This window comes from Pleuronectes platessa, chromosome 3 (assembly GCF_947347685.1).
Source record: "Pleuronectes platessa chromosome 3, fPlePla1.1, whole genome shotgun sequence".
Classification (NCBI taxonomy): Eukaryota; Metazoa; Chordata; class Actinopteri; order Pleuronectiformes; family Pleuronectidae; genus Pleuronectes; species Pleuronectes platessa.
Window position 1 is genome coordinate 1,684,354 of NC_070628.1, and position 22,756 is coordinate 1,707,109.

Sequence of the window (22,756 nt, forward strand, 5' to 3'; positions counted from 1 at the left end):
TCTCTCTCTCTCTCTCTCTCTCTCCCCCCCCCCCCTTCCAGTCGGTCTTCACCAGGATGGCGGTGGTCAAAGCTCTGGAAAAAATCTCTGAGGCCAAATTTCTGAAGTGAGCATCACTTTATACCTGAGCTCTGGATTTCTCCTGAACGGATCAGATTGAAATGTCGACTGTTGATTTTCTCTTTGACTTCAGACACTACCCGTGTCCTCCAACACGGACGTCCAGCTGCTGCAGCCTTCAGGGCGTCCAGTGTCTCCATGTGTCCCTCTTCATCGCAGGTATCGTAGGCCACTAATGAAACATGTAGTCGTTGGAGTCGGTGTCTGATCGATCGGGTTTGACCTCAGTTTCCTGATGTCCAGGGAGATACAACAAGTTCAGCCGCACTCTGCCTCAGACGCCCTGGCTGATCGATGGAGAGAGGAGGATGGAGTCTTCAGTGGAGGAGCTGATCGGAGCGTCCGTCCTGTCGTCCTTCAGAGCCGAGGGTGAGACCACGCGGAGGCTCGGGGGGGAAGTCTCCCCTCGTAGAAAACTTAACTTCTGACTTCACCTCGTCAGAGTTAAACCAAATCTGTAAAGATCTGTACTTCATACGAGGTGGAAAACTTCAGGAACCTGAAATATTCAACCTGATTAGTTTGACTCCACGTGGATCCGTCTGTTTACCTTCAAACGTTGTGTGGACATGTTGTGTAGTTAGTGTTTGTGGAGCAGCAGCAGCAGGTTGTCGGGTCCGACTCGTTCAAACAGGAACATGTGGGAACATCCAGGGGGCGAGGGGCGGAGCCTATAGAGCAGCAGGAGGCGGGACATGACGTATAAACTCTGCTGTGGACAGATCAGTGTTGTTGTTTACAGCTCGTCCACACCGGAGTCGGCCCTCATCACCAGAAGATCTGGAACCTCCTCCTCTTCGTCTTCTACTTGTTCACCTCCTCTCTGATCCTTGATCCTGAATCTCTCTTCCTTCTTCTCACAGGTTTTAACTTCTCCTCGTCTGGCAGAGAGGACGTCGACGTCCGGACTCTGGGGAACGGTGAGACGCTCGGTTCTGTTTAGTTTTGCAGATGAACTTTTCTCCTGGAGCATGAAGACTGAAGGTTTGTGTTGATGTTCTGTCTCTGTCTCGTTGGGCAGGTCGTCCGTTTGCGATGGAGCTGCTGAATCCTCACAGATCCAGACTCAGCCGAGCCGAGATGAAGCAGCTGCAGGAGGTGAGAGTTCTCAGTCTGCTTCAGAACACGAGTAGAAACCCATTCTGCTGCTGGTCCCGTTTCAGTTAGAAATCATCAGAATGAATTTCCCACATGATGTAAATAAAACAACATGATAAACGTCTTTATGGCAACAGGACTAATAGATTTGACTGCATCTCGTTAACAAGCACATGTCGGTTCACAAACATTTGAAGGTTTTTCTTCTGTTCAATGTTTCTACGTTTTCCTAACTTTATCTTTTTTAAATGTTTTTAGACGATTAACGAGTCTTCAGACAAAATCAGAGTACGAGACCTGCAGATCGTCTCCAGGTGAGAAGAGTTCAGCTCGACAGGAATAAACTGACCCTGCTCTTAATTTAAACCTATTCATTACTGTGTGTGTGTGTGTGTGTGTGTGTGTTTGTGTGTGTGTGTGTGTGTGTGTGTGTGTGTGTGTGTGTGTGTGTGTGTGTGTGTCTGTGTGTGTGTGTGTGTGTGTGTGTGTGTGTGTGTGTGTGTGTGTGTGTGTGTGTGTGTGTGTGTGTGTGTGTGTGTGTGTGTGTGCGCAGAGACGCCATGAGTCGGATGAAGGAGGGCGAGGAGGAGAAGACGAAGTCGTACACGGCTCTTGTCTGGACCAGGAAACCGATTCAGAGCGACGATATCATCTTCATTGATGACATCAAGGTCACTACACACTCTCTCTCACACACACACACACACACACAGACACACACACTGTATTAGTGGTCAGCAGTAAATCCCTGAACAACAGATTCAAACAGGAAGTAAAGATTTGTGTTTGTTGATGTTCAGGAGCTGACTCTGGATCAGAAAACTCCTCTGAGGGTTTTGCATCGCCGGGCGCTCGCTGTCCGTCAGAGAGTCGTCCACAGTATGAGCGCTCGCTTCCTGGACCAGCACCACTTCCACCTGGAGCTGAAGACACAGGCCGGGACGTATCCTCACATGTCCTGTGTCCAAGAAGGACGGATGGATGCAAGGATGGATGGTTGGATGGATGTATGGTTGGTTGGATGGAAGGATGGAGGGTTGGATGGATGAATGGAAGGTTGGATTGATGGAGGTATTGATGGATGGTTGGATGAAAGGATGGATGGTTGAATGGACGGTTGGATGGATAGATGGTTTGATGAAAGGATGGATGGTTGGATCGAAGGATTGACAGTTGGATGAATGGATAGAAGGATGGATGGAAGGATTGAGGGTTGGATGGATGGATTGAGGGTTGGATGGATAGATGGCTGATGAAAGGATGGATGGTTGAATGGACGGTTGGATGGTAGAATTGACGGTTGGATGGATAGATGGCTGATGAATGGATGGATTTGGTTGAATGGACGGTTGGATGGTAGGATTGATGGTTGGATGGATAGATGGTTAGATGAAAGGATGGATGGTTGAATGGACGGTTGGATGGTAGGATGGAGCTGTCGGATGTCTGGATTCTGAGCTGCACTGAGTTTCTTCACGTTTTGATTGGATTCATTTCTCTTCCGATGTTTTCAATGGAATCTTTTTTTATTCTTTATTCACGTGAACTCGAGGAGTTCGTGATTTCTGTGTCGTTGCTTCTTAACGTGAAGCGACAGCTACATCAAAGAGTTCGTCCACGGAGACTTCGGCCGCACGAAGCCGAACCTGTGTGAGCTGCTGCAGACGGACACGGACATCCTGGAGCTGGACGTGGAGGTGAGACGAGAGACAGGCCGAGCCACCGGGTGGCGCTGTCTCACACACACACGATGGTTTTTACTTTCCTGCTGTGGTGTCCCTCAGGGTTCTGTTCTGGGACCAGTGGTGTTTTCTTCGTACCTGTTCCTGTTGTTTCTTCCTGTCAGAACTCTGGACAGCTCACTTCCTGACTGGTCTCTAGCTCAGAGACACTTGTAGATAATAGTCGTCCTCATGTTCTGTCTCTCTCTCTCTCAGTCTGTGGACGTGGACTGGCCTCCTGCCATCCCAGAGTGAAGGTCGCCCCGGGGCCACAGACCTCGTCCCGGATCCGAGAGCCGGCGGGTTCGGTCTCGATGGTTCTGACTCAGCGCCGCATCGAACCGACCGTCAAGGTCACGTGACAGCGATGGTAAATGCTGATTGGCTGTGAAGAGGGAAGTCGCTCAGTCCTGCTGCTCGGGGACGTTTGTGACGTCAGAGGGAAAAACACGAAATCAGTGTTTTCATTTGATGTCATTATTTTTCTTTATTAAATTTTCCAGCAGCAGGTTGTTTCCATCACTTCAGGGACCTCAGATTTAAACGATGAAGCATTTGTGTCCATCTGTTTATTTCTAACATATTTCCACTGAAGGATAAAATGTAATATTTAGATGTTTTTTGATGAGGTCACAACTGGAGGCAGTTACTCTTCATGCCACTGATATTATTTCAGATAACTGAGCAAATAGATGCGTCTTATTTATGATGACTTTTGTTTTGTGTTGGAATCAATAAAGCAACTTTACTAAAGTGTTTTTGAAGTTGTATTTATTCTCCTCGTCTTTAAATCAGGGTTAGTCTTATTTTTGTAGAATAACTAATATTAAGCTATTGAAACTTAATTTCATATTTAATTTTTTTGGGGCTGTGTTATATATTAAAGTTTAAACTATAGACAATTTAATTCAAAATATCCCATCGCTCAAAATAAAACTATTTATATGTTGAATGGCTTACTTAAAATACTATCACCTATGTTGGAGCATGAACCAGAGCCACTGCTAAACAAAGGATTCAAGAGCACTTATTACATGATATATATTTATATACATATATATAAAATGTAGTGATTAGATATCAGTTGTGTGTAAGCTGGATTTAATCGTCCACTTTGACCCTGTCGGACGTTTTAGAAATGAAGAGTCACGACAGCAGAAACCCTGAAATGTATTTCTTTTAATTTAATTCAAAATAAATACTACCACGGCGGCAACGCAAGTCCACTACTGGGTTCTTGCCCTAACGTTTTGGTAAGAAAACAAACAAGCAAACGATCCAAAATGAAATTTTTAAATAAAATAAAACCAAATAAAAAAGAGACTTCAGTTAATGCATCCATCATCATCATCATCATCATCATTATCAACATCAGCATCATCATCCTCCTTCACAGACTTTCAAGAGGTGCCTTTTTTTTTTAAACGACATACAAGGTAACACTGCGTAGAATGACCAACATAAATAAAACACACACTATGGTACAGAAAGAGGACGGGAAGGGGGGGGGGGGGGGGGATGATGGGACTGGAACAACCTGATGGAACCAGCACTGCAAAAAGAATCAAAGGAAAACGTTCATCCACAGTCCCACTGGTTTGTTTTTTGTCATTTTTTAGTTTTTAAAGAGGGAGGAACAGAAACGACAGTGCCGACGGTTCGAGTCCCGTCCTCTCACAGCGATTTGGGACCAGACCACTTTCAAGGGAGGCGAGGGGGGGGGGGGGTTGTCTCCATTGAAACATCCTCCATGGACGCAGATGAGTTATCAGCCCGAGACAGAATTCTTTTTTTTTAAACGAATAGAAGAGTGTTTGACTTTTCTCTTTCCTGAAACGATTTATTTGAGAGGTCAGTGTCTCCTGAGGCTGAATCATCCATTTCCCTCAGTTCAGATCTACCAACACATGTTTGTGTGTATTAACGAGTTTTTGTTTTTGAATAACACTGACGGAACAAGAGTTGAGCTGGAAGCCTCATTTCTGTTTGTGTAGTAAATTAAAGTTTTCTCATACGGAGTCATGGAAGTGCCATAAAAAACGATCTGTAGAAGATTTAAAATACAAACTCTACGTGGAAAAGTCAAGAGAAATACATAAAAGAAAATATACAGGGGAAATCAAATGTGAAAATATAAAGAGGAATTAATAAGATACATTTTGAAATATAGATACAAATAACAGATTTATTTTCATTTGTGTAAATAATTTCAAATATATGTTTGCCTATATTTACTTGTATGTGTGTATATTTAGATTAAAAAGTATTCTATGTAATTTATTAATTTGATCCCTTTATCCCTGTTGTTGATATATTTAAACATCCAGACACAAATAAATGGGAAAATAAATTGAAATGCGAGTTATTCTTTGAGATTTTGTTATTTGTCTTTATATTTACAAATTGATTTATTGAATGTTTCCCTTTATATTTACACATTTCTCGATGGACTTTTGTTTTCCTCTTTGTTTCCACATTGGTTTTCTTACAGCACTCTTTTGACTCCGTACTTGTTGACAGTATCTGTGTATTGGTGTGTGATTATTTCTCTCAGGGTTCCGACTCAGACTTCTCACTTTTTACTCGCTGTGTTTCATGTTTCTCGTCATTTTAACGCACAAACAACACGTGAACAAAATTCTCCGACAGCACGAGATGACACCGGGCATCAAAACCCTAAAGACGTGGAAGACGTGAAACTCTTGGTCCGAGCCGCTGGTGCAGGAACCCGAGGACTGGGATGCTAACTGGGATCGAGTCAACAGTTTCCTCCACAAACATCAGATGTTAAATGTTTTCAGAAGAAAGTTTATGACGCGGTGAATTTGTTTCAGATTTACTCCCTAGTCCCTCCCACTTCTATACAAACTGTAAATAAAGATGGACGACGAAAGGGAATCGAAACAATCGCCCCCTGGTGGCTGACTGCTGTACATGTCATAAACCCCTCCTCCTCCATGTTAGCAGGTGGGACATGGACTAAACTGAAAAAAATGAGAGTAGACGTTAAATAAATGTTTGTCAAAGATGTTTCTGTCACTTCAGGTCGTTGTTATCTCACTGATGTTTGTTCACGTGTCTCTGATCAGTTTGGTGTTAACGTCATGATTGACAGCTGGGACTGACTCCTCATTGGTCGGTTGGAACCTCGACACCACGGCTGAATATGAGACTTATAGAAACGCAGAAGGCTTTTCTTCTGAACAGGGCCCCCCCCCCACATCTCCTCTGTGACCTCAGCACATTGAGCGTTGTGGCGTCGTCCATCTTTATTCACAGTCAGTGGATCTAACACACAACTGACAGCGACACAAAGATCCTCCGTCTGTGAGAGCAGCCTAACGGAGCCGATTCAACCGGAGGAGACGTGTTCTCACGACAGCCAGCGAACAGGAAGCTGAAGCTTCGGAGCATAAATGAATCAGGAAGTGCTGAAACCTCCACAAACGCACACGCGTGGAGAGACGGCATGTAAACCGACGTCTGAGGAGACGGATCCGAGTTGTTCAGAGCAAACTGTAGTCTGATGAGTGCAGAGAACCTACAGCTGTTTCCTGTGTGTGTGTGTCTGTGTGATGACAGCATAATGTTCACCCCCCATGTCCCACATACATACAGTACATACGTACATTAAGTCACGTTTCCCTGTGTAAAACATCCATTCCACTAGTCCTACAGCTACGATGAGGAAACAGAAGAGAGGACGACGAAGAGGAGGAAGAGGAGCGAGAAGAGGAGGAAGAGGAGGAAGAGGAGGAGGAAGAGGAGGAAGAGGAGGAAGTGGAGGAGAAGCGGTGAGAAAGCAGAGAAAGGCCTCGTTCCCCTGCCGGCTGTGGAAAGCTGGAGCGGTTAGCTGAGTCTGCGGTTGTGCTCTGTGGCGCCTGAGTGAACTGTGCAGTTTCTGGCAGTTTAGTGTTTCCTGTTTCAAAATAAAAGAACACAACTTAAAAAGAAAAAGCGCAAATAAAGAAAAATATAAAAAAAAAGAAAATGGGTTAAAGAAAAGACAAGAGAGCAAAGTAGCAGTAACACTGCAGCGATGAAAGGAATGAAACAGACTCGTCCTTCCTCCGGTTCCGTCCGTTCTGTTTTTCATCTGGAGACAGTGATGTCATCGCCATGGGTTTGGGGGAATGTGCGCTGCCATGGCAAATGGATGAGAAGGAAAATCTCTTTTTTTGTTGTTTGTTTGTCGTTTTCTTTTTGAGCGAACCACGAGCCATGCACTTATTCTCGACTAAGGATGACCCCTCACAACCCGGACCCCCCCCCCCACCCCCCGCCCCGCCCTCTCCCAGAAAGAAACAAAACACCCTGTCGGTATGATACGAAACATCTGCACACGTAAGGCAACATTTTTGGTTTTTTTGTTCCCTATAACGGCTCTTTCAAACCAAGTGCAAAAAGTCAAAATAAGAAGGAGAGGAGGAGGAGGAGGAGGAAGAGGAGGAGGAGGAGGAGGAAGAGGAGGAGGAGGAGGAAGAGGAGGAGGAGGAGAAAGACAGAAACAACAAACAAAAACAGATGAACGCAACCTGGGTCGACAACTTAATACTGACGGAGAGAAAAAAATAAATAACAAAAACATTGCCTTCTGCAGTAAATTGCGCTGAAAATGTAGGAGACTTATTTTTTAGTGTGGGGAGACCGGCTGGAGTCTCTCCCACTGTGCAAAAACCTCTTTTAAAGTCCCTAGAAAGACTTTTCCCCGTCCGCGAGGAGGCAGAGAAGGAGAAAAAGAGGGGAGACTGGTTTTCTTTTTTCTTTTTTTCCTAAAATGGCTACGTGTTTTCCTCAAAATGGCCTCGAAGGGGGACGACACTGGCTGGCTGGGCCGGAGCGCTCACTCCCGCCCGCTGGCCGAGTAGGAGAACTGTGGGAAGTGAGGCCTCCGCTCGTTGTCCGCCGCGTCCATCCCGTCCTCGTCGTCTGCAGAGACAAGCACACGTCAATCAATCAATCTACTGTATAGCCCATATTCACAAATCACACTTTGTCTCATAGGGCTTTAACATGGTGTGACATCCTCTGTCCTTCACCCTCAGCAAGAGTCATAAAAACTACTAAAAACCCTTTTAACAGGTACAAATACGTAGAAACCTCAGAGACACGTGTGAGGACCCGTCTCCCAGGACGGACACAAGTCAACAGATGCCACGTGAAGAAAACATCATCAGGATTAAAGTTTCCAGCAGCATTGATGAGAGTTAACATTTTGAAGGATAACTTCAATACTATATGTCAAACAGTCCTGCTGCAATCATGGTCGGATCATCCACCATCAAGATCGGATCCACTATAGTCCACAGTCATTGTCCATCATCAGCTGCCACCTCAGTCGTGGTCCACCACCATTATATGAATCATTATATCAACACAAAACCTCACGTACACTCCCGTCAGAGGTTCTCTGAGAAGAACAACATCGGGTCTGGCAGTAAAGGATCCATATTTGGATTGAAGTTGCTGATAAGTCATAATATCTACAGAGATTTATTGTGTCTAAAGGTTGTTCGAATAAGATCACCATGAAAACGACCGGTCCCCAGAGGACGAGCCTCTGACGTCGTGTCTCTGATGTTTGGTGCTAAAAATAAAATGCTAATATCTTTATCGTTGAGACATGACGAACTGTTCATGCTTCCAAAAAACATTCCTCATTTTAAGGTGCGACAGAAAAAGCATTAAATGAGCATTAATAGAATTAACGACCTGACTGACGTTAGCATGCTAAGAAGAGAATGTCCGCATGCTAACGTGCTGAACTAGGACGGTTCAAATGAAACGTGCTTACATTTCTCCGGCGGAGTGATGGTGATGGTCTGTGCTGTGAACTCCTCGTCGAAGTAGCGCGTGTCCGTCTCCGAGCTGACCTGGGGCTGGAAGGGGGGGACGAGCTGGACAGACAGGAAGCAGGTCAACGTTTGTCTTTGTCAACAGAACAACGTCTCAGACCCGACCACAGAGGAAGGAGTCAAAAGTCAATTTCTGTTTTCTGTCTGAGACTTTTTATAAGGAAAATAACAAATCTGTTCAAACTCATGAAATCTGAGTTCAACGACTCGATGTCTGATCGGTGGACTCAGTCGTGTTTGGAGGAAGGATTTTAATAAATATGAGGTTTTTTCTCTTCCTGTCTATTTATGAGTTTTCAGCCAGACTCTCTTTGATGAATGAGGTAACCCTGATCCCAGAATATCTCAGGTGCACTGTCTGAACACATCACCAGTGAAGATAAGAGGACGCCCGCTCTCACCTTCTTGTCGTAGACGTCCTGCCAGTCGATTGTGCCAAAGAAACTGTGTCGCATGATCTCCTTCGCGTCATCCGGTCCGCCGCCCAGTCTGCCAGCGAGCGGGGGGGGGGGGGGGGGGAGAGAAGACGTTGAAGTCAGACATCAAACGCTGCTCTAACAAAGTCTCCATCAATGGGACCAGAATATCCACCTGCTACTTATCCCAAAATAACTGTGTGTGTTGGGGGGGGGGGGGGGGTGAGCGGGTTCGCTGCGTGAAGCAGGAGTCGCCTCTTCACGCCGTGTTCCTTGTTAGAGAGAGAGAACGAGTCTCAGGGAGAATCAGAGCGAGCCAGAGTCGTCTCAACAGCACGTTCACTGGAGAACAATCAAGATGGCTGCTCTGACGAGGAAATGAACCAGGATCACTTCCTCCAGGACCTCCACAGTTTAGTTTATCTGAGTTTGGGCCCTGGTGCACCACACTGCCCCCTGGAGGTGGCGGTCATAGATCGGGGGGGGAGGGATTATAGATCTTCAGCTGACAGGGAGGGAATCAGAATAAATAAATTCTTCTAATTTGACCTCCACATTCGTTTCTTCTACTTCTATTAAAGAGAGACGGGATGAGGTCACCGCCCCCCCCGCCCCCCCCCACCCGGACTCGAACCCTGACCCCCCCACGGGTCCTCAGACACCAGCTGATCATGATGGGAGGTTAAACAACATCTTCATCTTTAAAATGCAGCGGAGGAAGACTCTGGTGATGGGTTCTTCTTCCCACACATCGATCTTCCTCTATAATCCCATTCTAATCTCACTTGTTATTATTTTTAATGTTCAGATTATATTCCTGTTTTCAATTAAATCTGGCCTATTATTATTATTATCTTTTATTATTACAGCATCTGAAACCCTCTGCTCCTCGGGGTCTTGTCTACTAAACGATATCATCTCCACACGTCACAGCTGTGGACGTCAACAAACCTCTACTGACTACACAACAGGCTCATCGGGGGAAACACACATCTGTCTGCTCAGGAGGTAAAGCGTATGATCCACCAATCAGAAGATCAGTGGTTTGATTCCCGGCTGCACCCTAAATTACCCTGGACAGCTGCATATAGAAGCTTTGTGTCTAGTAAACCATTGAATTAAAGCAGTACGCTCGTTTCTTGATCTCACACTGTCCTGGTGATGGTTGGGTGTTTTGTTTTCCACATGTCTCTCTCTGTTTCCCTACCGTTTGTTGGGGTCCTTGATGAGCAGCCCCGACAGCAGCGACTTGGCGTCGGCCGACAGGGTTCGAGGGAACTTGATCTCCTCCATGAGGATGAGCTCAAACAGCTTCTCGTGGTCCTGGTTGTAGAACGGCAGACGGCCGCACATCATCTCATACGTCACCACGCCGAGGCCCCACCAGTCCACCGCCCGCCCGTAGTCGTTGTCCTCCAGCACCTGATAACATGGGAAACAGACATATTATTATTATTAATAACATATTCCTGAGGTTCACATTACGTTCGCTCTAGGTTTCTCCTCACTGCTTATCTCCTAAAATGTTTTTCCTTTATTTTCTTAATATCTTCATCTCAAAATATTGAATTCTTTTTTCCAGTACCTCCTGACACTCTGTGAACAGGATGTAACTGTTTCTCCTGAGTGAGTGAAACATCCGACTGAGGGACTTTTTAAAACCCAAGTTTCTCTCTCGAATCCTCCTAATGTTTAACAAAACCTCACAAGCTTCACCAAGCTCCAGATTAGAAGAAGTGAAATCAGCTGCAGACGTTCTACTAAAGAAAACACGTCTGGAGGAACTTCCACTTTGGTTTGAACGCCCAGATTCATGAGACACAATCTGAACGCTCAGTTTGAGTTTAGACAGAATGTGTCTGAACCTCTGGTGTCTCCTCACTCCTAAAACAAACATGTTGTTCCTCTCGGTTTGACCTCTGACCTCAGGAGCCAGGTATTCTGGTGTTCCACAGAACGTCTTCATGGTGGCAGTGTCGGTGATGCCTTCTTTGCACAGGCCGAAGTCGGTGATCTTGATGTGACCGTCTTTGTCCAACATGAGGTTCTCCAGCTGATGAGGAGAACAAGAGGAATAAATGAAATGCCTCTTACATCTTATATGTTTCAAATAAACAAGGTTGAGCGTCACTTTACCTTCAGATCACGATAAACGATCTTGGCAGAATGTAGGTAGTCGAGAGCCGAGACGATCTCTGCACCGTAGAAACGGGTTCGGTCCTCTGAGAAGACTCTCTCTCTCGACAGGTGGAAAAACAGCTGCAAACAGAAAACAGAGGGAGGTGAAAACCGGGTCTGAACCAGGTCTGAACCGGGTCTGAACCAGGTCTGAACCAGGTCTGAACCGGGTCTGAACCGGGTCTGAACCGGGTCTTCACTGCCACTTTCCCACAGGCCACCAGCTCTAAATCCCAGTATCAAGAACCAGTTCAGGGAGCTCTCACCTCTCCTCCGTTGACGTACTCCATCACGAAGCAGAGCCGGTCCTTCGTCTGGAACGAGTACTTCAGAGACTGAAACACATCAGGTCAACACGTCTTAACTTTCATGATCTCATTTCACTGAATCCTCCAAAACATGACGTCATTCTGAGCTCAGCGCTTCAGGAGAGATACTCACAGTTAGGAATGGATGTCGGGTATTTTTTAATACTCTACTTTCTGTTAGTGTGTGAGCGACTTCATCCTGTGAACAAAGAGAAGAGGAGGCAGAGAGATCAGCGAGGAGACGACGGCAGCTGAAGGTTCAGGATGGAAGGTGACAGGTCACGTGCCAGGTATGACACACTGAAGGAATTTGAGTTTCAAATTTGATTTCTTTTGTTGAAATTGATTGAAAATTTATTTGAAACCCAAAACTCATCAGGGAGTTAGAAAGAAAACAAGGTTTCTTTAAAAAATATTGACACCACACATCAGCCAGAGACAGGAATCGCGTCAGATTATCAACTGTCCGACGGTCTTTGAACTCATCACGTTTGAACTGGGATCAGGACTCTATGTCATCTGTATGTGAAACTGGTTCAACACGTGCAGCACATGTTTTAACAAGTACATACTGATAAACAGAGAATTTAACTTTTGCTAAATAATAATATTTCTTCTTAATGATCATTATAGTTATTATTCCAGGTCACATGACACGTGTTTGCAGCCGTGACTCAGCTGTTTCAACTGAGCTGCAGGATTTTTCTGTTGCAGTGAAAAATGAGGCCACAGAGTAAAAATGTGACGGAGCAGAAAACAACAGAGGGTGAAAATCACTTTTCAAAACCAGAAGGAAAAACGTATACACGAACAACAGAAAAACAACAAATAGAAGCTGATGAAACATTAAAGAAGGACCTTGGCTATGATGACTTCTTTCTTCAGGATCTTCATGGCGTAGTAGGTGCCGCTCGCCTTCTCTCTCACCAGAATGACTTTCCCAAACGTGCCTTTGCCCAGAAGCTTCAGATAGTCAAAGTCAGTCATTGTCTGGAGAAGAAACAGAGGCACGGTGTGAAGAAACCAACATTCACCACGTTCCCCGTGAGGTCCTGTGTCCCGACCTCCAGAAAATCATTACCCTCACTTCAACCTTTGATAAGTGTAGCTGAGTCGTTTTATGCTTTCAGACGTTGTGTGATGATGGATCTATGATAACTGAACCATTTACAGTATTTGTGATATAAATCAAATTTCTGATTGACCACGATTCTGCTGCATTTTAAATAGGGACGTCAGCTGCATCAAAACAAGCGCTCCAACTCTCTTCCAAAGCATAATATTCTCTCCCTCAACCAATGACAACGCAGCGTTAGCCCACGTGACACAGAGTTGAGAGAAATAAAATAAATTAAAATCAATAAAATCAACCGAATGAATCCAGAAGAAACCGCTGATAACCAGAGTCCATCCTGATCTCGATTCCAAACTAAAGAAATCCTGAATTCTCTGTGTTATGTTAAATGTTCTATGACACGGAGACGAGAGACGAGATGTCCCTCACCTTCCGTTTGTAGTGGCCGATGGACGTGTCCATCTCCTCCTCGTTGACGTTCTCGATCTGGGACGTGGGGCTGCACAGGATTCCCTCCTCCTCCTGCTTGGCCAGAGAGTCTGCCACCGTCTGAATGGCCTCGGCCCACTCGTCCCTGCAGGTCACAGGATCAAGCACCAGCAGACGTGTGTTACTGGTTTACTGTTTTCACATATTCACACAAAGACGCGTCCAGCGAATTCAACAGGAAACACACACATGATGATACACAACCAGATGTGTGTCCTCTACACTGGTCTGTTTTCCCCCTGGACATTATCACAGGCTCCTGTTAAACTTTGGATAATAGAACAAAAACTAGAACTCTGAGGTTTCCACATCAGAACACTTCCTGCCTCTATCGGCTGTTTCTGTATTTTTTGAACAAAGTGAAAAAAGCAGACGACTGTGTGCAACGTTCTTTTTTTATGTCAATAAGAAAAACATCTGGAAGAAACGTGCATATATTGTACGTACAATAATATTAATAATAAATAAATCAATGTACATTATGTTGTGTTGTGGAATGAAACAGTTGGACAGTTGGCGTCCAGCCTCGGCTCCACCCCCCCCCCCCCCCCGTTTCCTGTCTTTCTTCTTACTGTGTTGACTGAAGAGAATTTAACAAACACCGAGAGGCTGGGATGTATTTTGTATTTATCTGCCTCTAATGTCCGAGCTTCCATATGTATTGATAATCAGTCCAATTCCATATTACTTCTGTTTTTATAATGTCAATCCACAAGAAGTTGGTGCGTCTGCATTAAGAAAATAAAAGAAAATGGACAAACGACCTGAAAACTTAATTTAACTGGATGATCGACATGTATCAATTTGTCATTAGCTTATAAAACAACAGTGATCTGCATCTTTTGATCTATTTTCCTATTTTCTAAATGAAATTACAAGGTTTCTGCAGGTTTCACAGATTTTAAAATCCAAGACCTGGTTCACAACATTACTGGAAAAATGAATTGAAATAGGATTTTGTATCTTCTAATACACGTATATGTTATATCTATAGATTTTCTAACAGTGTAGTGTGTAGTTCTTTACCAGTATTTATAACATTTGGTAGCACAGACGTGTTTTATTTATTTTAAGTTTAAATTTACATGTTTTGTTTAAAATAAATGATCTTAAATCATTTAAAAATCAGACATTCATTTATTCCTCTTCTGAGACAGACGGATCTGTCTCCGGGGGACGAGGACTCACCTCTCGTCGGGCGTGTCCACGTGGAAAGTCCTCTCGATGACGGTGGTCCACTGCAGGCAGCGGATGATGAAGGTGTTGGGCTTGGGCCGCTCCGTCTTCATCAGCTGACATTCTGGAGGTCACACAGAGCCGAGGATTTGTTAGACTTCTCATTTCAAACGTACAGAAACAATATGTGACGATAGGATTGTTGAGGATCTTACTTGCTACAGAGAAGTTGTTGAGCGGATAGGCCAAGTCCGAGTCCTGGGGTTTGTCCTTGTAGCCGATGAAGGAGCCGTCCGACTTCAGCAGGAAGTAGCGCGGTCGCCAGTTCTTGATGTACTCACCTGGAGGGGGAGGGGGAGGGGGGGGGGGGGCACACACGGACAGGTCACATCCTGCTGCACTCACCAGAGTTCAGACCTGATTATCATTCATTCCATTATTTATGTTTTCCTCTTTATACACGAGCGTTGTCCTGCAGGTTGAGAGGATCATCCACTGAACTCACACTCTCCTGCTTGAGCTCAGATCTGCTTGAGCTCAGATCTGCTTGAGCTCAGACTGGTTCTCAAAGATGGTTCCCGTCATTTCAGGTAGTTCTCTTCACACTGATCTCTGCTCAGTTTGGTTTTAATTTGATGATATTAAAAACAGGTGGAGACTTCATCATTTGACAGCTGAGACTGACTCCTGATTGGTCGAGGCCACAGATCCATCCCACGATCAGGATGCACAGACTCTGACTCCAAACGAGGACAAAGGTCAAGTGGACAGTTTGTGTCCCAGATACTAAGAGAGGACGTGTCTTCATATCTTTATTTACAAACTGTGGTCAAAACTTAAAACAGACTCATCAGTGGTAATACACTCATCTTAATACCATTACAAAAATAAACTCTGCAGACACTTTCAGGTCAGTGTTTGTGCGACGGTTGTGTTACTGGGGACTGAATTACAAGAGCACACAAAGGTGCAACAAACAATTCAGGGCCTTGTGGGGGGGCCAAAGAGGAAGGAACCAGTGTGAGGTCATCCTCTGTATGCTCATAGTGGCGCAGAGAAACTTCCCCTTGTGCCAGCCAACACAGCTCTGAGCAGACAAACACACCTCCAGCCTGCACGCACACACACAGACACACACACACAGAAAGCAGTGTGGGAAATAACACACAAGTGCGGCTCGGACTGGGCTGCAGGCCGGCAGAGCTGACCCCCCCCCCCCCCGCTCCCAGGTAAACAAGCATTGTTGCTCTTCTTCAAACTGGCTCAGGCCGTGTCCACACTGAGCTGAACAGAGACAGAGACAGAGACTCGTCTGACTGAGGTTGGACAACAACTACACAAACCCACCTGAGTGACTGCATCTGACAAATGCAGGTTATGTTATTCCCAATTGATCCTGTGATGAAGAATCAATCGGGTCGAGCAGGATTCACCCTCAACCTGAATCTGTTTCTGTCCAGTCAATAATCCTCAGATCGGATTTATGAGCCACAATCATATCTGTGTTTGATACCCAGCAGCATGACACAGACCTTATAGCTCCACGAGGCCCCAAAGCTGCACCGATATCAGTCCTCTGAATCTGTCGGACTTTTGTCATCAAGAATTATTCTCTGAGAAATCTGTGAAAATCTAGAAAAACCTCTCACGATATATAGAAGAGTTAACGAGTTCTTTCTGTCCTTCTACGTAGTTTTGTGGAAATCCGTTCTCCAGTTTTTTGTGTAACTCTGCTGACAAACAAACCTCTCGGCTGCTCAGGAGGTCACGTGCCTCATGGAACCACATCTTAATTCTATAGATCTGGGTTTTTATTCCATCCGTACAAAGAAGGATGTTTGTGTGCAGAGCTAGCTGCCATGTGCTCGCTCACGCTATCGTCTACAATGTTTTTACCGTCCACACAGACAGACGTCGTGCACGGGACCTTTCACTCTTTGGTCTGTGAGCCCGTCCTTCAGAATCGAGTGTGTCCACATGCCTGCCCCCCCCCCCCCCCCGCTACTGTCAGAGATTGAATGAATTCTGTGGGAAAATCCTGGATCTGCCCATTTTATTGGGATGGAAATGTAATGAGTTCTTTCCTGACCAATAGAATATCCTTCTAACCCGTGAAGTCGTTTCCTGCTGTAAGGAAACACACATCCTCCCAGGCGGGGTGGTGGGGGTGGTGGGGGTGGTGGGGGGGAGGAGAAACAGAGGAACAGAGCAGAACCCTCCTCACCTCGTTTCTGGACCCAGCCTTCCTTCACGACGTTCTGGTCGCTCATGGTGGCTTCTCCTGGGCGTCCGCTCTCCCAGTTCTCCCAGTGTGGTGGGCGTGAAGGGGACAGCTGACGGATGGGCGGCGGGGGCAGTGGGTTCGGGTGGAGCTCAGTCAGCCGTCCGTCTGACCGCTCGACCTCCGACCTACCTGCGCCCGCTCTCTCTCTCTCTCTCTCTCTCTCTCTCCCCCTGACCTCAGATCTGTCTGTAGCCTCTCGGCCTCTCTCTCACTTTGCCACGATCACGTTCTCTTTTCCTTCTTCCTCTCGTCCCGCCGACCCAACCTCACTTTGCTTTAGATGCTTTCTATCTTCCTCCCCCCTTCTCTCTTTCTCCCTCCCTCCCTCCCTCCTTCTCGCTCTCTGTTTCTCAGTCCCTCGCTCTCTCCAACTTATTCTCCTTCTTCTCCTTCTTCTTCTTCTCCTCCTCCTCGTGTGTTCAGGCGCTCTGGTGGTGAGTCAGCCTGGAAGGAAACGGAGGCAGAGAAAGGAGTGAAAACAGAGAGAGCGGGTCAGTGGATCGTTTCCCTCGTCGCACAGCGAACACATCAGGTCACCACTCATTGTTCAGAGCCTTAACACACTTCCTGCCCCCTTGCCTCCTTCGATCCTTCCTTTGCTCCCTCCACTTTCGTTTCATTCCCTCGTTCCCCTCTTCGTTAGCTCGCCCCTTCGCCTGACCTCTCTTCATGCTCCTTCTCAATTATCCTTGTCTCCTCATAACCTTCACTCTTTCATATCTCCTCCAGTCCCCCCTTTCTTCTCTACACATTTTCTTTCCCAACATTTTACCTCCTCTTCTCCCTCCTTCGTTTCTTCTTTACCTCCTTAACTCATTCCCTTCCTCCTCATCTCTGTCCTCGTTAATTCCTTCTCTCCCTCCATCTTTCCTCCCCCATTTTCCTTCTTTTCCTCACTTGTCTGTCATGACTTAACTACTTTTCCGTAAACTTTTTTACTTCCTCATCTCCTTCCTTCCTTCCTTGACAAGGTCTTTAACCTCTTTTCCTCGTTCCTTAAGTCTAGCACCTCCCTCTTTCTCACCTTCTTCCTTCCCTCCTGCTCTAAAATCTTTCCTTCCCCATTTCCTCCTCACCTCACTCACCCTCTCATTTTCTCCCTCTCCTTCCTTCCCTCTCTCCATCAGCCCTTCTCTTCACCAATATAACCTTTTCATCATTCTTCCTTCCTTTCTTCATTACCACCCTTCCTCACTCTCTTTCCACATCCATCTACCATTAACCCGACTCCTTTTCTCCTTTCCTCCCTTACTTACCACTTTTTCTCCTCCCTCCTTGTCTGGCTCCCTTTTTATTAACCTTGATTCCTCCTTCATCCTCACATAACTCCTACCTCCCTACTTCCCTCTCCTCCTCCCTTCCTTGAATTCTTCCCTCCTTCAGCAGGCTCCTTCCTTTCCTCTTCACATCCTCCTGTCCTTGTCTCCTCCCTTTGTCCCCTCCTTTCTTCACTAGCTCCTTCTTTCCCTCCTTTCTCTCCATCAGTGTTTCACAAACTACTTCCCCCCCCACTTTTGACCTCTTCTTCTCCTACTTTCCAGCCATCATTTCATCCTTCTTAAATGTCCAGTATCTCCCTCTCTTCTCCTTCCTTATTTATATCCCTCCTTCACTAGCACCTACTCTCCTCACTCACTCCTTCTCTCCTCCACAACCCCACAGACAAACGGATAAAAACAACAACGACAACAAATACAGTTTTACAATAAAAATAAGAATCAATTAAAGAAATAAACAAAGGGACAATAGGAGGAATGACGCTGACTCTGCACGTCCTGTATGTACCACATGTTTTTTATATGTTAATGATGTCATTTCATCATGACATCATCGTGACGTCATTTATACCACAGGATGACGAATGATAGGTAAATCTAAATAAACTCTAGATTTAGTATCCAACCCTATTGGTTGCATATTTAATGCATGACTTCACTGTATGACATCATTTCATGACTTTATAATTTTATATCATCATCCTCGAAAACCCCTCCTGACTTCTTCATGACATCATTGATCAGCTTTTCTAAGTTATATCTGTTTGACCGATTTAAACAAAAAATAATCATCTGGATCCAAACATCTTAATTCACACACAGAGCGAATTACTTCATTTAAAAAGGGAAGTGGCTAAATGAGACGACAGGGCCGTAAACAAAAATACCAACGTACTCACTGGTTCCTGTCTCTTTGTGTTCATGCTCACACTCAAACTGACTCTGAGACACAACTTGTATCACGACACGGGTCAACAGGACCTGGAGACCTCTGCCCCGACCTGCAGCCGCTCCAATCACCATCGATTGACATGGTTTTGTTCTGATTGTGAGCGATATTAATTTCTGTAGTAATCCAAAAGCACAAGAAGAAACCCCATTGGCTGCTTGTCGAGGGAAACAGGCTGATGTTAGTTTCCATGTTGGTTCATAAAACGCGTCGCTTGGTCACTTCTGTATTTAATATTTGTCGCTCGGCCCCCCCGTCACACACACAGGACACAACAACAGAGCCGATAACCACCCGGCTACATGGACCCAGGCCCCACTTCATCAAATACACAATGTGCAGGCTGTGCTAAATATCAGATAATCACTGATGCAGGTTAATCACTTCATCGATTCAACAGATTGACCGAGAAACAACATGCAACTCTTTTAATAATCTTCTGTTTGTTTCAAGTCATTTCTCCGGTTCCTTGGTTTTTATGACAACGAACTGGACTGGTGGCAGAGGAAATATCTGAAGACGTCCCAATGGACCATGTTCACTTACTGACGTTGACGACTGCTGATGACAAAACAAAAATCAACCGACTTATGGATTTGTAATTGTATCTCTAATTTGTCGGTGAAAATCGTTAGTGATGTTGCCAACAGCTGTGATCTACGAGCAGGTTACAGGCTCCTGATCAATACTCAGGGTTCAAACCCCAGCTGGGGGGGGGGGGGATTCCTTCACCTCACCTGCTTTAATCCTCGTTCTCCTTCATTGTAGATAACCTGTTCCCTCCGTCTCTTTCCTGACTCTCACAACCTTCTGACATTTCTCTCCTACAAACCTCCTCTTCACCTTCTCAGTCCACATGTCCCTCAAACGCCCTCAAGCTCAGAACCGACTCTGTTTCACTGCAGTCACATTTCTAATGTTTCCAGAGTGAGGATCTCCTCAAACCTCTCTTCACTTCATACAATCCAGAGACTCAGCACCCAGAGAGCTGCTGACTCGGTGATTATTTGTGTACATATAGAGGGGAACCTGAAATGAATCTGTTCTACTGGAGGCCGAGGACACTAACCTGAGAGCCAAGGCCCCAAAACCAACAATGAAGTATCAGCACTGTCCTCAAAATCATTCTTAAAACGCTTCAGACAAACAGACTCTCTTCTCCGGTTCACACAACTGTATTTAAAGGCAAGTTTCAGGATCCGTTCACACCTGGTTGGGTTCAGAGCTTCAGACTCTTCAGTTCAGTTCCTGAACCTGAACATCAGGTGTGAACGGTTCCTCAGAGCAGAAGAGGAGTTCTGGGTCTGGATCAAACTGAACCTGGGTTCTTTTGGTTTGCAGTAAAGACACTTTGTTGGATAGTTTGGACCAATCACAGGAAGTAGAGATGGAATTAAACAGAAGAAGGAGAAGAAGAAGAAGAAGAAGAAGAAGAAGAAGAAGAAGAAGAAGAAGAAGAAGTCTTCACCTCCAACAATGTAATGTTTGAACCATTAGGACATTAATTTGGTGTATTTGAACTATTGTGGAGTACTGTTTAGTACTGTGTAGTACTGTGTAGTAATGCGCCTGAAGATGCTGATGCTGGTAGTGATACCATCAGGATGTTACCGTGTCACCAGTTGAAGCACTTCCTTCTAACAGAAACTCTTCTACACGCCCGGATGACAACACTCTGACGTCAGACGCCGTCAAGGTTTCTATCACGTTCAATTTGAGATTAGTAAACAGATGAATGAGACAGTGGGAGAAAGAAGCAACGTCCACCCCGGATCGGTAAGTTCTGGTTTCTGGAGGTCTGGTCTATTCAGGCTCTAAACGATGACACGTGTTCATGATGAGGCCGGGACGATACGTCTGCACGAGTAAAGGGTTCTAAGTTAACAAATCTCATCAGACAGAGATTAAGAAGAATAAAGCGTGTTCCTCTGTTAGAGTACACGGTATGAGAGAAAAAAACTCCTATATAAATATATAAATATGTAATCGTGTCTGGTTTTATAAACAGAATCATTAATTTGGAGAGCAGATGTTGAGATCACGTAATCATGATATGATTCTGTCACTCTGCCGCTCTTCCTCCTGAATCTAAAAGAAACCCAGAGACAATCTGTCCCGACAGCTTTTGTTTGTAAAGATTGTTTCTGCACACTTCTAACACTTTGATCAAATCCCTGCGTCTGGAAGGCGTGACACAAACCTCTGAAATGACTCTGGAGGTAAATGTTTCCCTGCTCGGTGGCAGCAGAGCCACAGTGAGTCATGAACCTGTCTCCTTCATCACAGAGCGGCCTCCTCCTCCTCCTGCTGCTGGGATTCAACCATGAAACCTGTATCTGTTCATATGAACGTGTCAGTGGAGCTGGTTCTGCCCCAGTAGCAGGTTCCATCTCCTCCCTGCTCATGGTTCCTGTATAATTTAATCCATAATGAGTGAAAATGACTTCCCTGTGAAGCCTGTGAGTCATGACGAGACAGAGAGGATGGAAGAAGCTGCACATGTTGTGTTATGGTGGCAGACACATTCTCCAACAATGGGGGGGCTGGGAAACAAGAGTGAGCCCCCAATGACAACAAAAACAATGGCTGACAGGGGCAGCCGCTTCTCAGGAGCAGGCTCACAGCGGCGGCCCCCGGTGCTACCGACACCCCGGGCCCGGCAGCAGCCCCGGCCCGGCCGGCCTCCGGGCTCCGGGCCGCGGTTCGGCTCCAGCCCCGCACACAAACAAACAAACACCGAAACAACAGCTTTTGTTTCAAGGGCGTGTGGTGTCATTAACTGTTACATAACAACATCCGCTCGCTGGGCTCCATTATGTTTTAATGGCGAGCGGGATGTCTGGCGGGGAGTCCCGGTACCGATTGGTCACCGGGAGCGGCGGGCTCCGGGAGCCGGGGAGTGAGGCAGGCCGGTGCGCGGCGGCTCGGCGGCAGGAGCCAGGGATGCTAGCGGGGGGTGCTGCAGCTGGGGGGGGGGGATGCTACAGCTAGCGTTAGCCGGCTGGAGGCGGGTTAGCATAGCAGGCAGGCGGCGGGGCCGTGCTCATCATCCCGGGGGTTTTATTTACTGAACCGGGGCAGAGACGCGACGCCCCTGGAGGCACCGCGGGAGGAGGAGGAGGGACGGAGGGAGGTCAGGGAGGTGGTGGCTGGGGGAGAGGAGCGGGGGAGGTCGGGGGGTGTCGTCCACCGGGGAGATGGGCCGAGGCCAGACGGACGGTTCCGCTCCCTCCCTCCCTGCCTCGCTCCCACGGAGGCGGCAGCATCCCGGCGGCGCATCCCTCCCAGACGGGCGGATGACGAAGCAGCGGCGGCGGCGGCGGCAGCCCGCTAACGGCGGCTAGCTAGCGTGCTAACCTCCGCTCCCACCCGGACACGAACCCGCTCCCCGCACCGCCCCGAAAGCGACGACCCCCGGCCCCGCGTCCCCTCCGATTACCTCCCCGCACACGACCTCCGCATCCAGCCTTGCACAACGAGAGCGGGTCAGTGGAGAATATTCACCTGGTGGTCGAGGACCGACGGGGATGCCCCCTCCTCCTCCTCCCGCTGCTCCTCTACGGGCACTGGAGCATCCGACGGAGGAACGTCCCTCAGCGGCGAACCCGGGAGGAGGACAGCGCTGGATCCATGGCCGCCGGTGACCGTGAAGCCCGAAACAGGAGGCGTGTTGTGCGGGTGTGTGTCTGTGTGCGTGCGGGTCCCGGACAGACTGCGGCGGCTCGCAGGCAGACACACGGACGGACAGACGGACCCGCTCGGCTCCTGCTCCTCCGCAGCTCCGCCAGGAAACGTCGCTTCGCTTCGGCT

At 46.7% G+C, this 22,756-nt stretch overlaps 2 protein-coding genes across 2 annotated transcripts in view; one reads left to right on the top strand and one right to left on the bottom strand.

Annotated features, from left to right (window-relative positions):
* pus10 (pseudouridine synthase 10) overlaps positions 1–3,697 on the top strand; it is a 7,510-nt gene extending 3,813 nt beyond the window's left edge. Inside the window, exons 10-19 of the mRNA XM_053415922.1 lie at positions 42–106; positions 194–279; positions 364–489; positions 984–1,040; positions 1,142–1,218; positions 1,477–1,532; positions 1,772–1,889; positions 2,019–2,161; positions 2,816–2,915; positions 3,156–3,697. Coding sequence (XP_053271897.1) covers positions 42–106; positions 194–279; positions 364–489; positions 984–1,040; positions 1,142–1,218; positions 1,477–1,532; positions 1,772–1,889; positions 2,019–2,161; positions 2,816–2,915; positions 3,156–3,194 — 867 coding nt within the window. The 3' untranslated portion in view covers positions 3,195–3,697. The remainder of the gene's footprint in view (positions 1–41; positions 107–193; positions 280–363; positions 490–983; positions 1,041–1,141; positions 1,219–1,476; positions 1,533–1,771; positions 1,890–2,018; positions 2,162–2,815; positions 2,916–3,155) is intronic.
* A 3,518-nt stretch (positions 3,698–7,215) lies between these two features.
* akt3b (v-akt murine thymoma viral oncogene homolog 3b) lies at positions 7,216–22,624 on the bottom strand. Its single transcript, XM_053415993.1, has 14 exons — positions 22,451–22,624; positions 16,661–17,164; positions 14,652–14,777; positions 14,449–14,560; positions 13,201–13,345; positions 12,555–12,686; positions 11,830–11,895; positions 11,655–11,723; positions 11,347–11,469; positions 11,135–11,263; positions 10,418–10,632; positions 9,196–9,283; positions 8,734–8,836; positions 7,216–7,868 (listed from the first exon to the last, which is right to left on the bottom strand). Exons 2-14 carry the CDS (start codon positions 16,704–16,706, stop codon positions 7,783–7,785), a joined length of 1,440 nt encoding a protein of 479 aa, XP_053271968.1. The 5' UTR covers positions 16,707–17,164; positions 22,451–22,624; the 3' UTR covers positions 7,216–7,782.
* Positions 22,625–22,756: the final 132 nt, after the last annotated feature.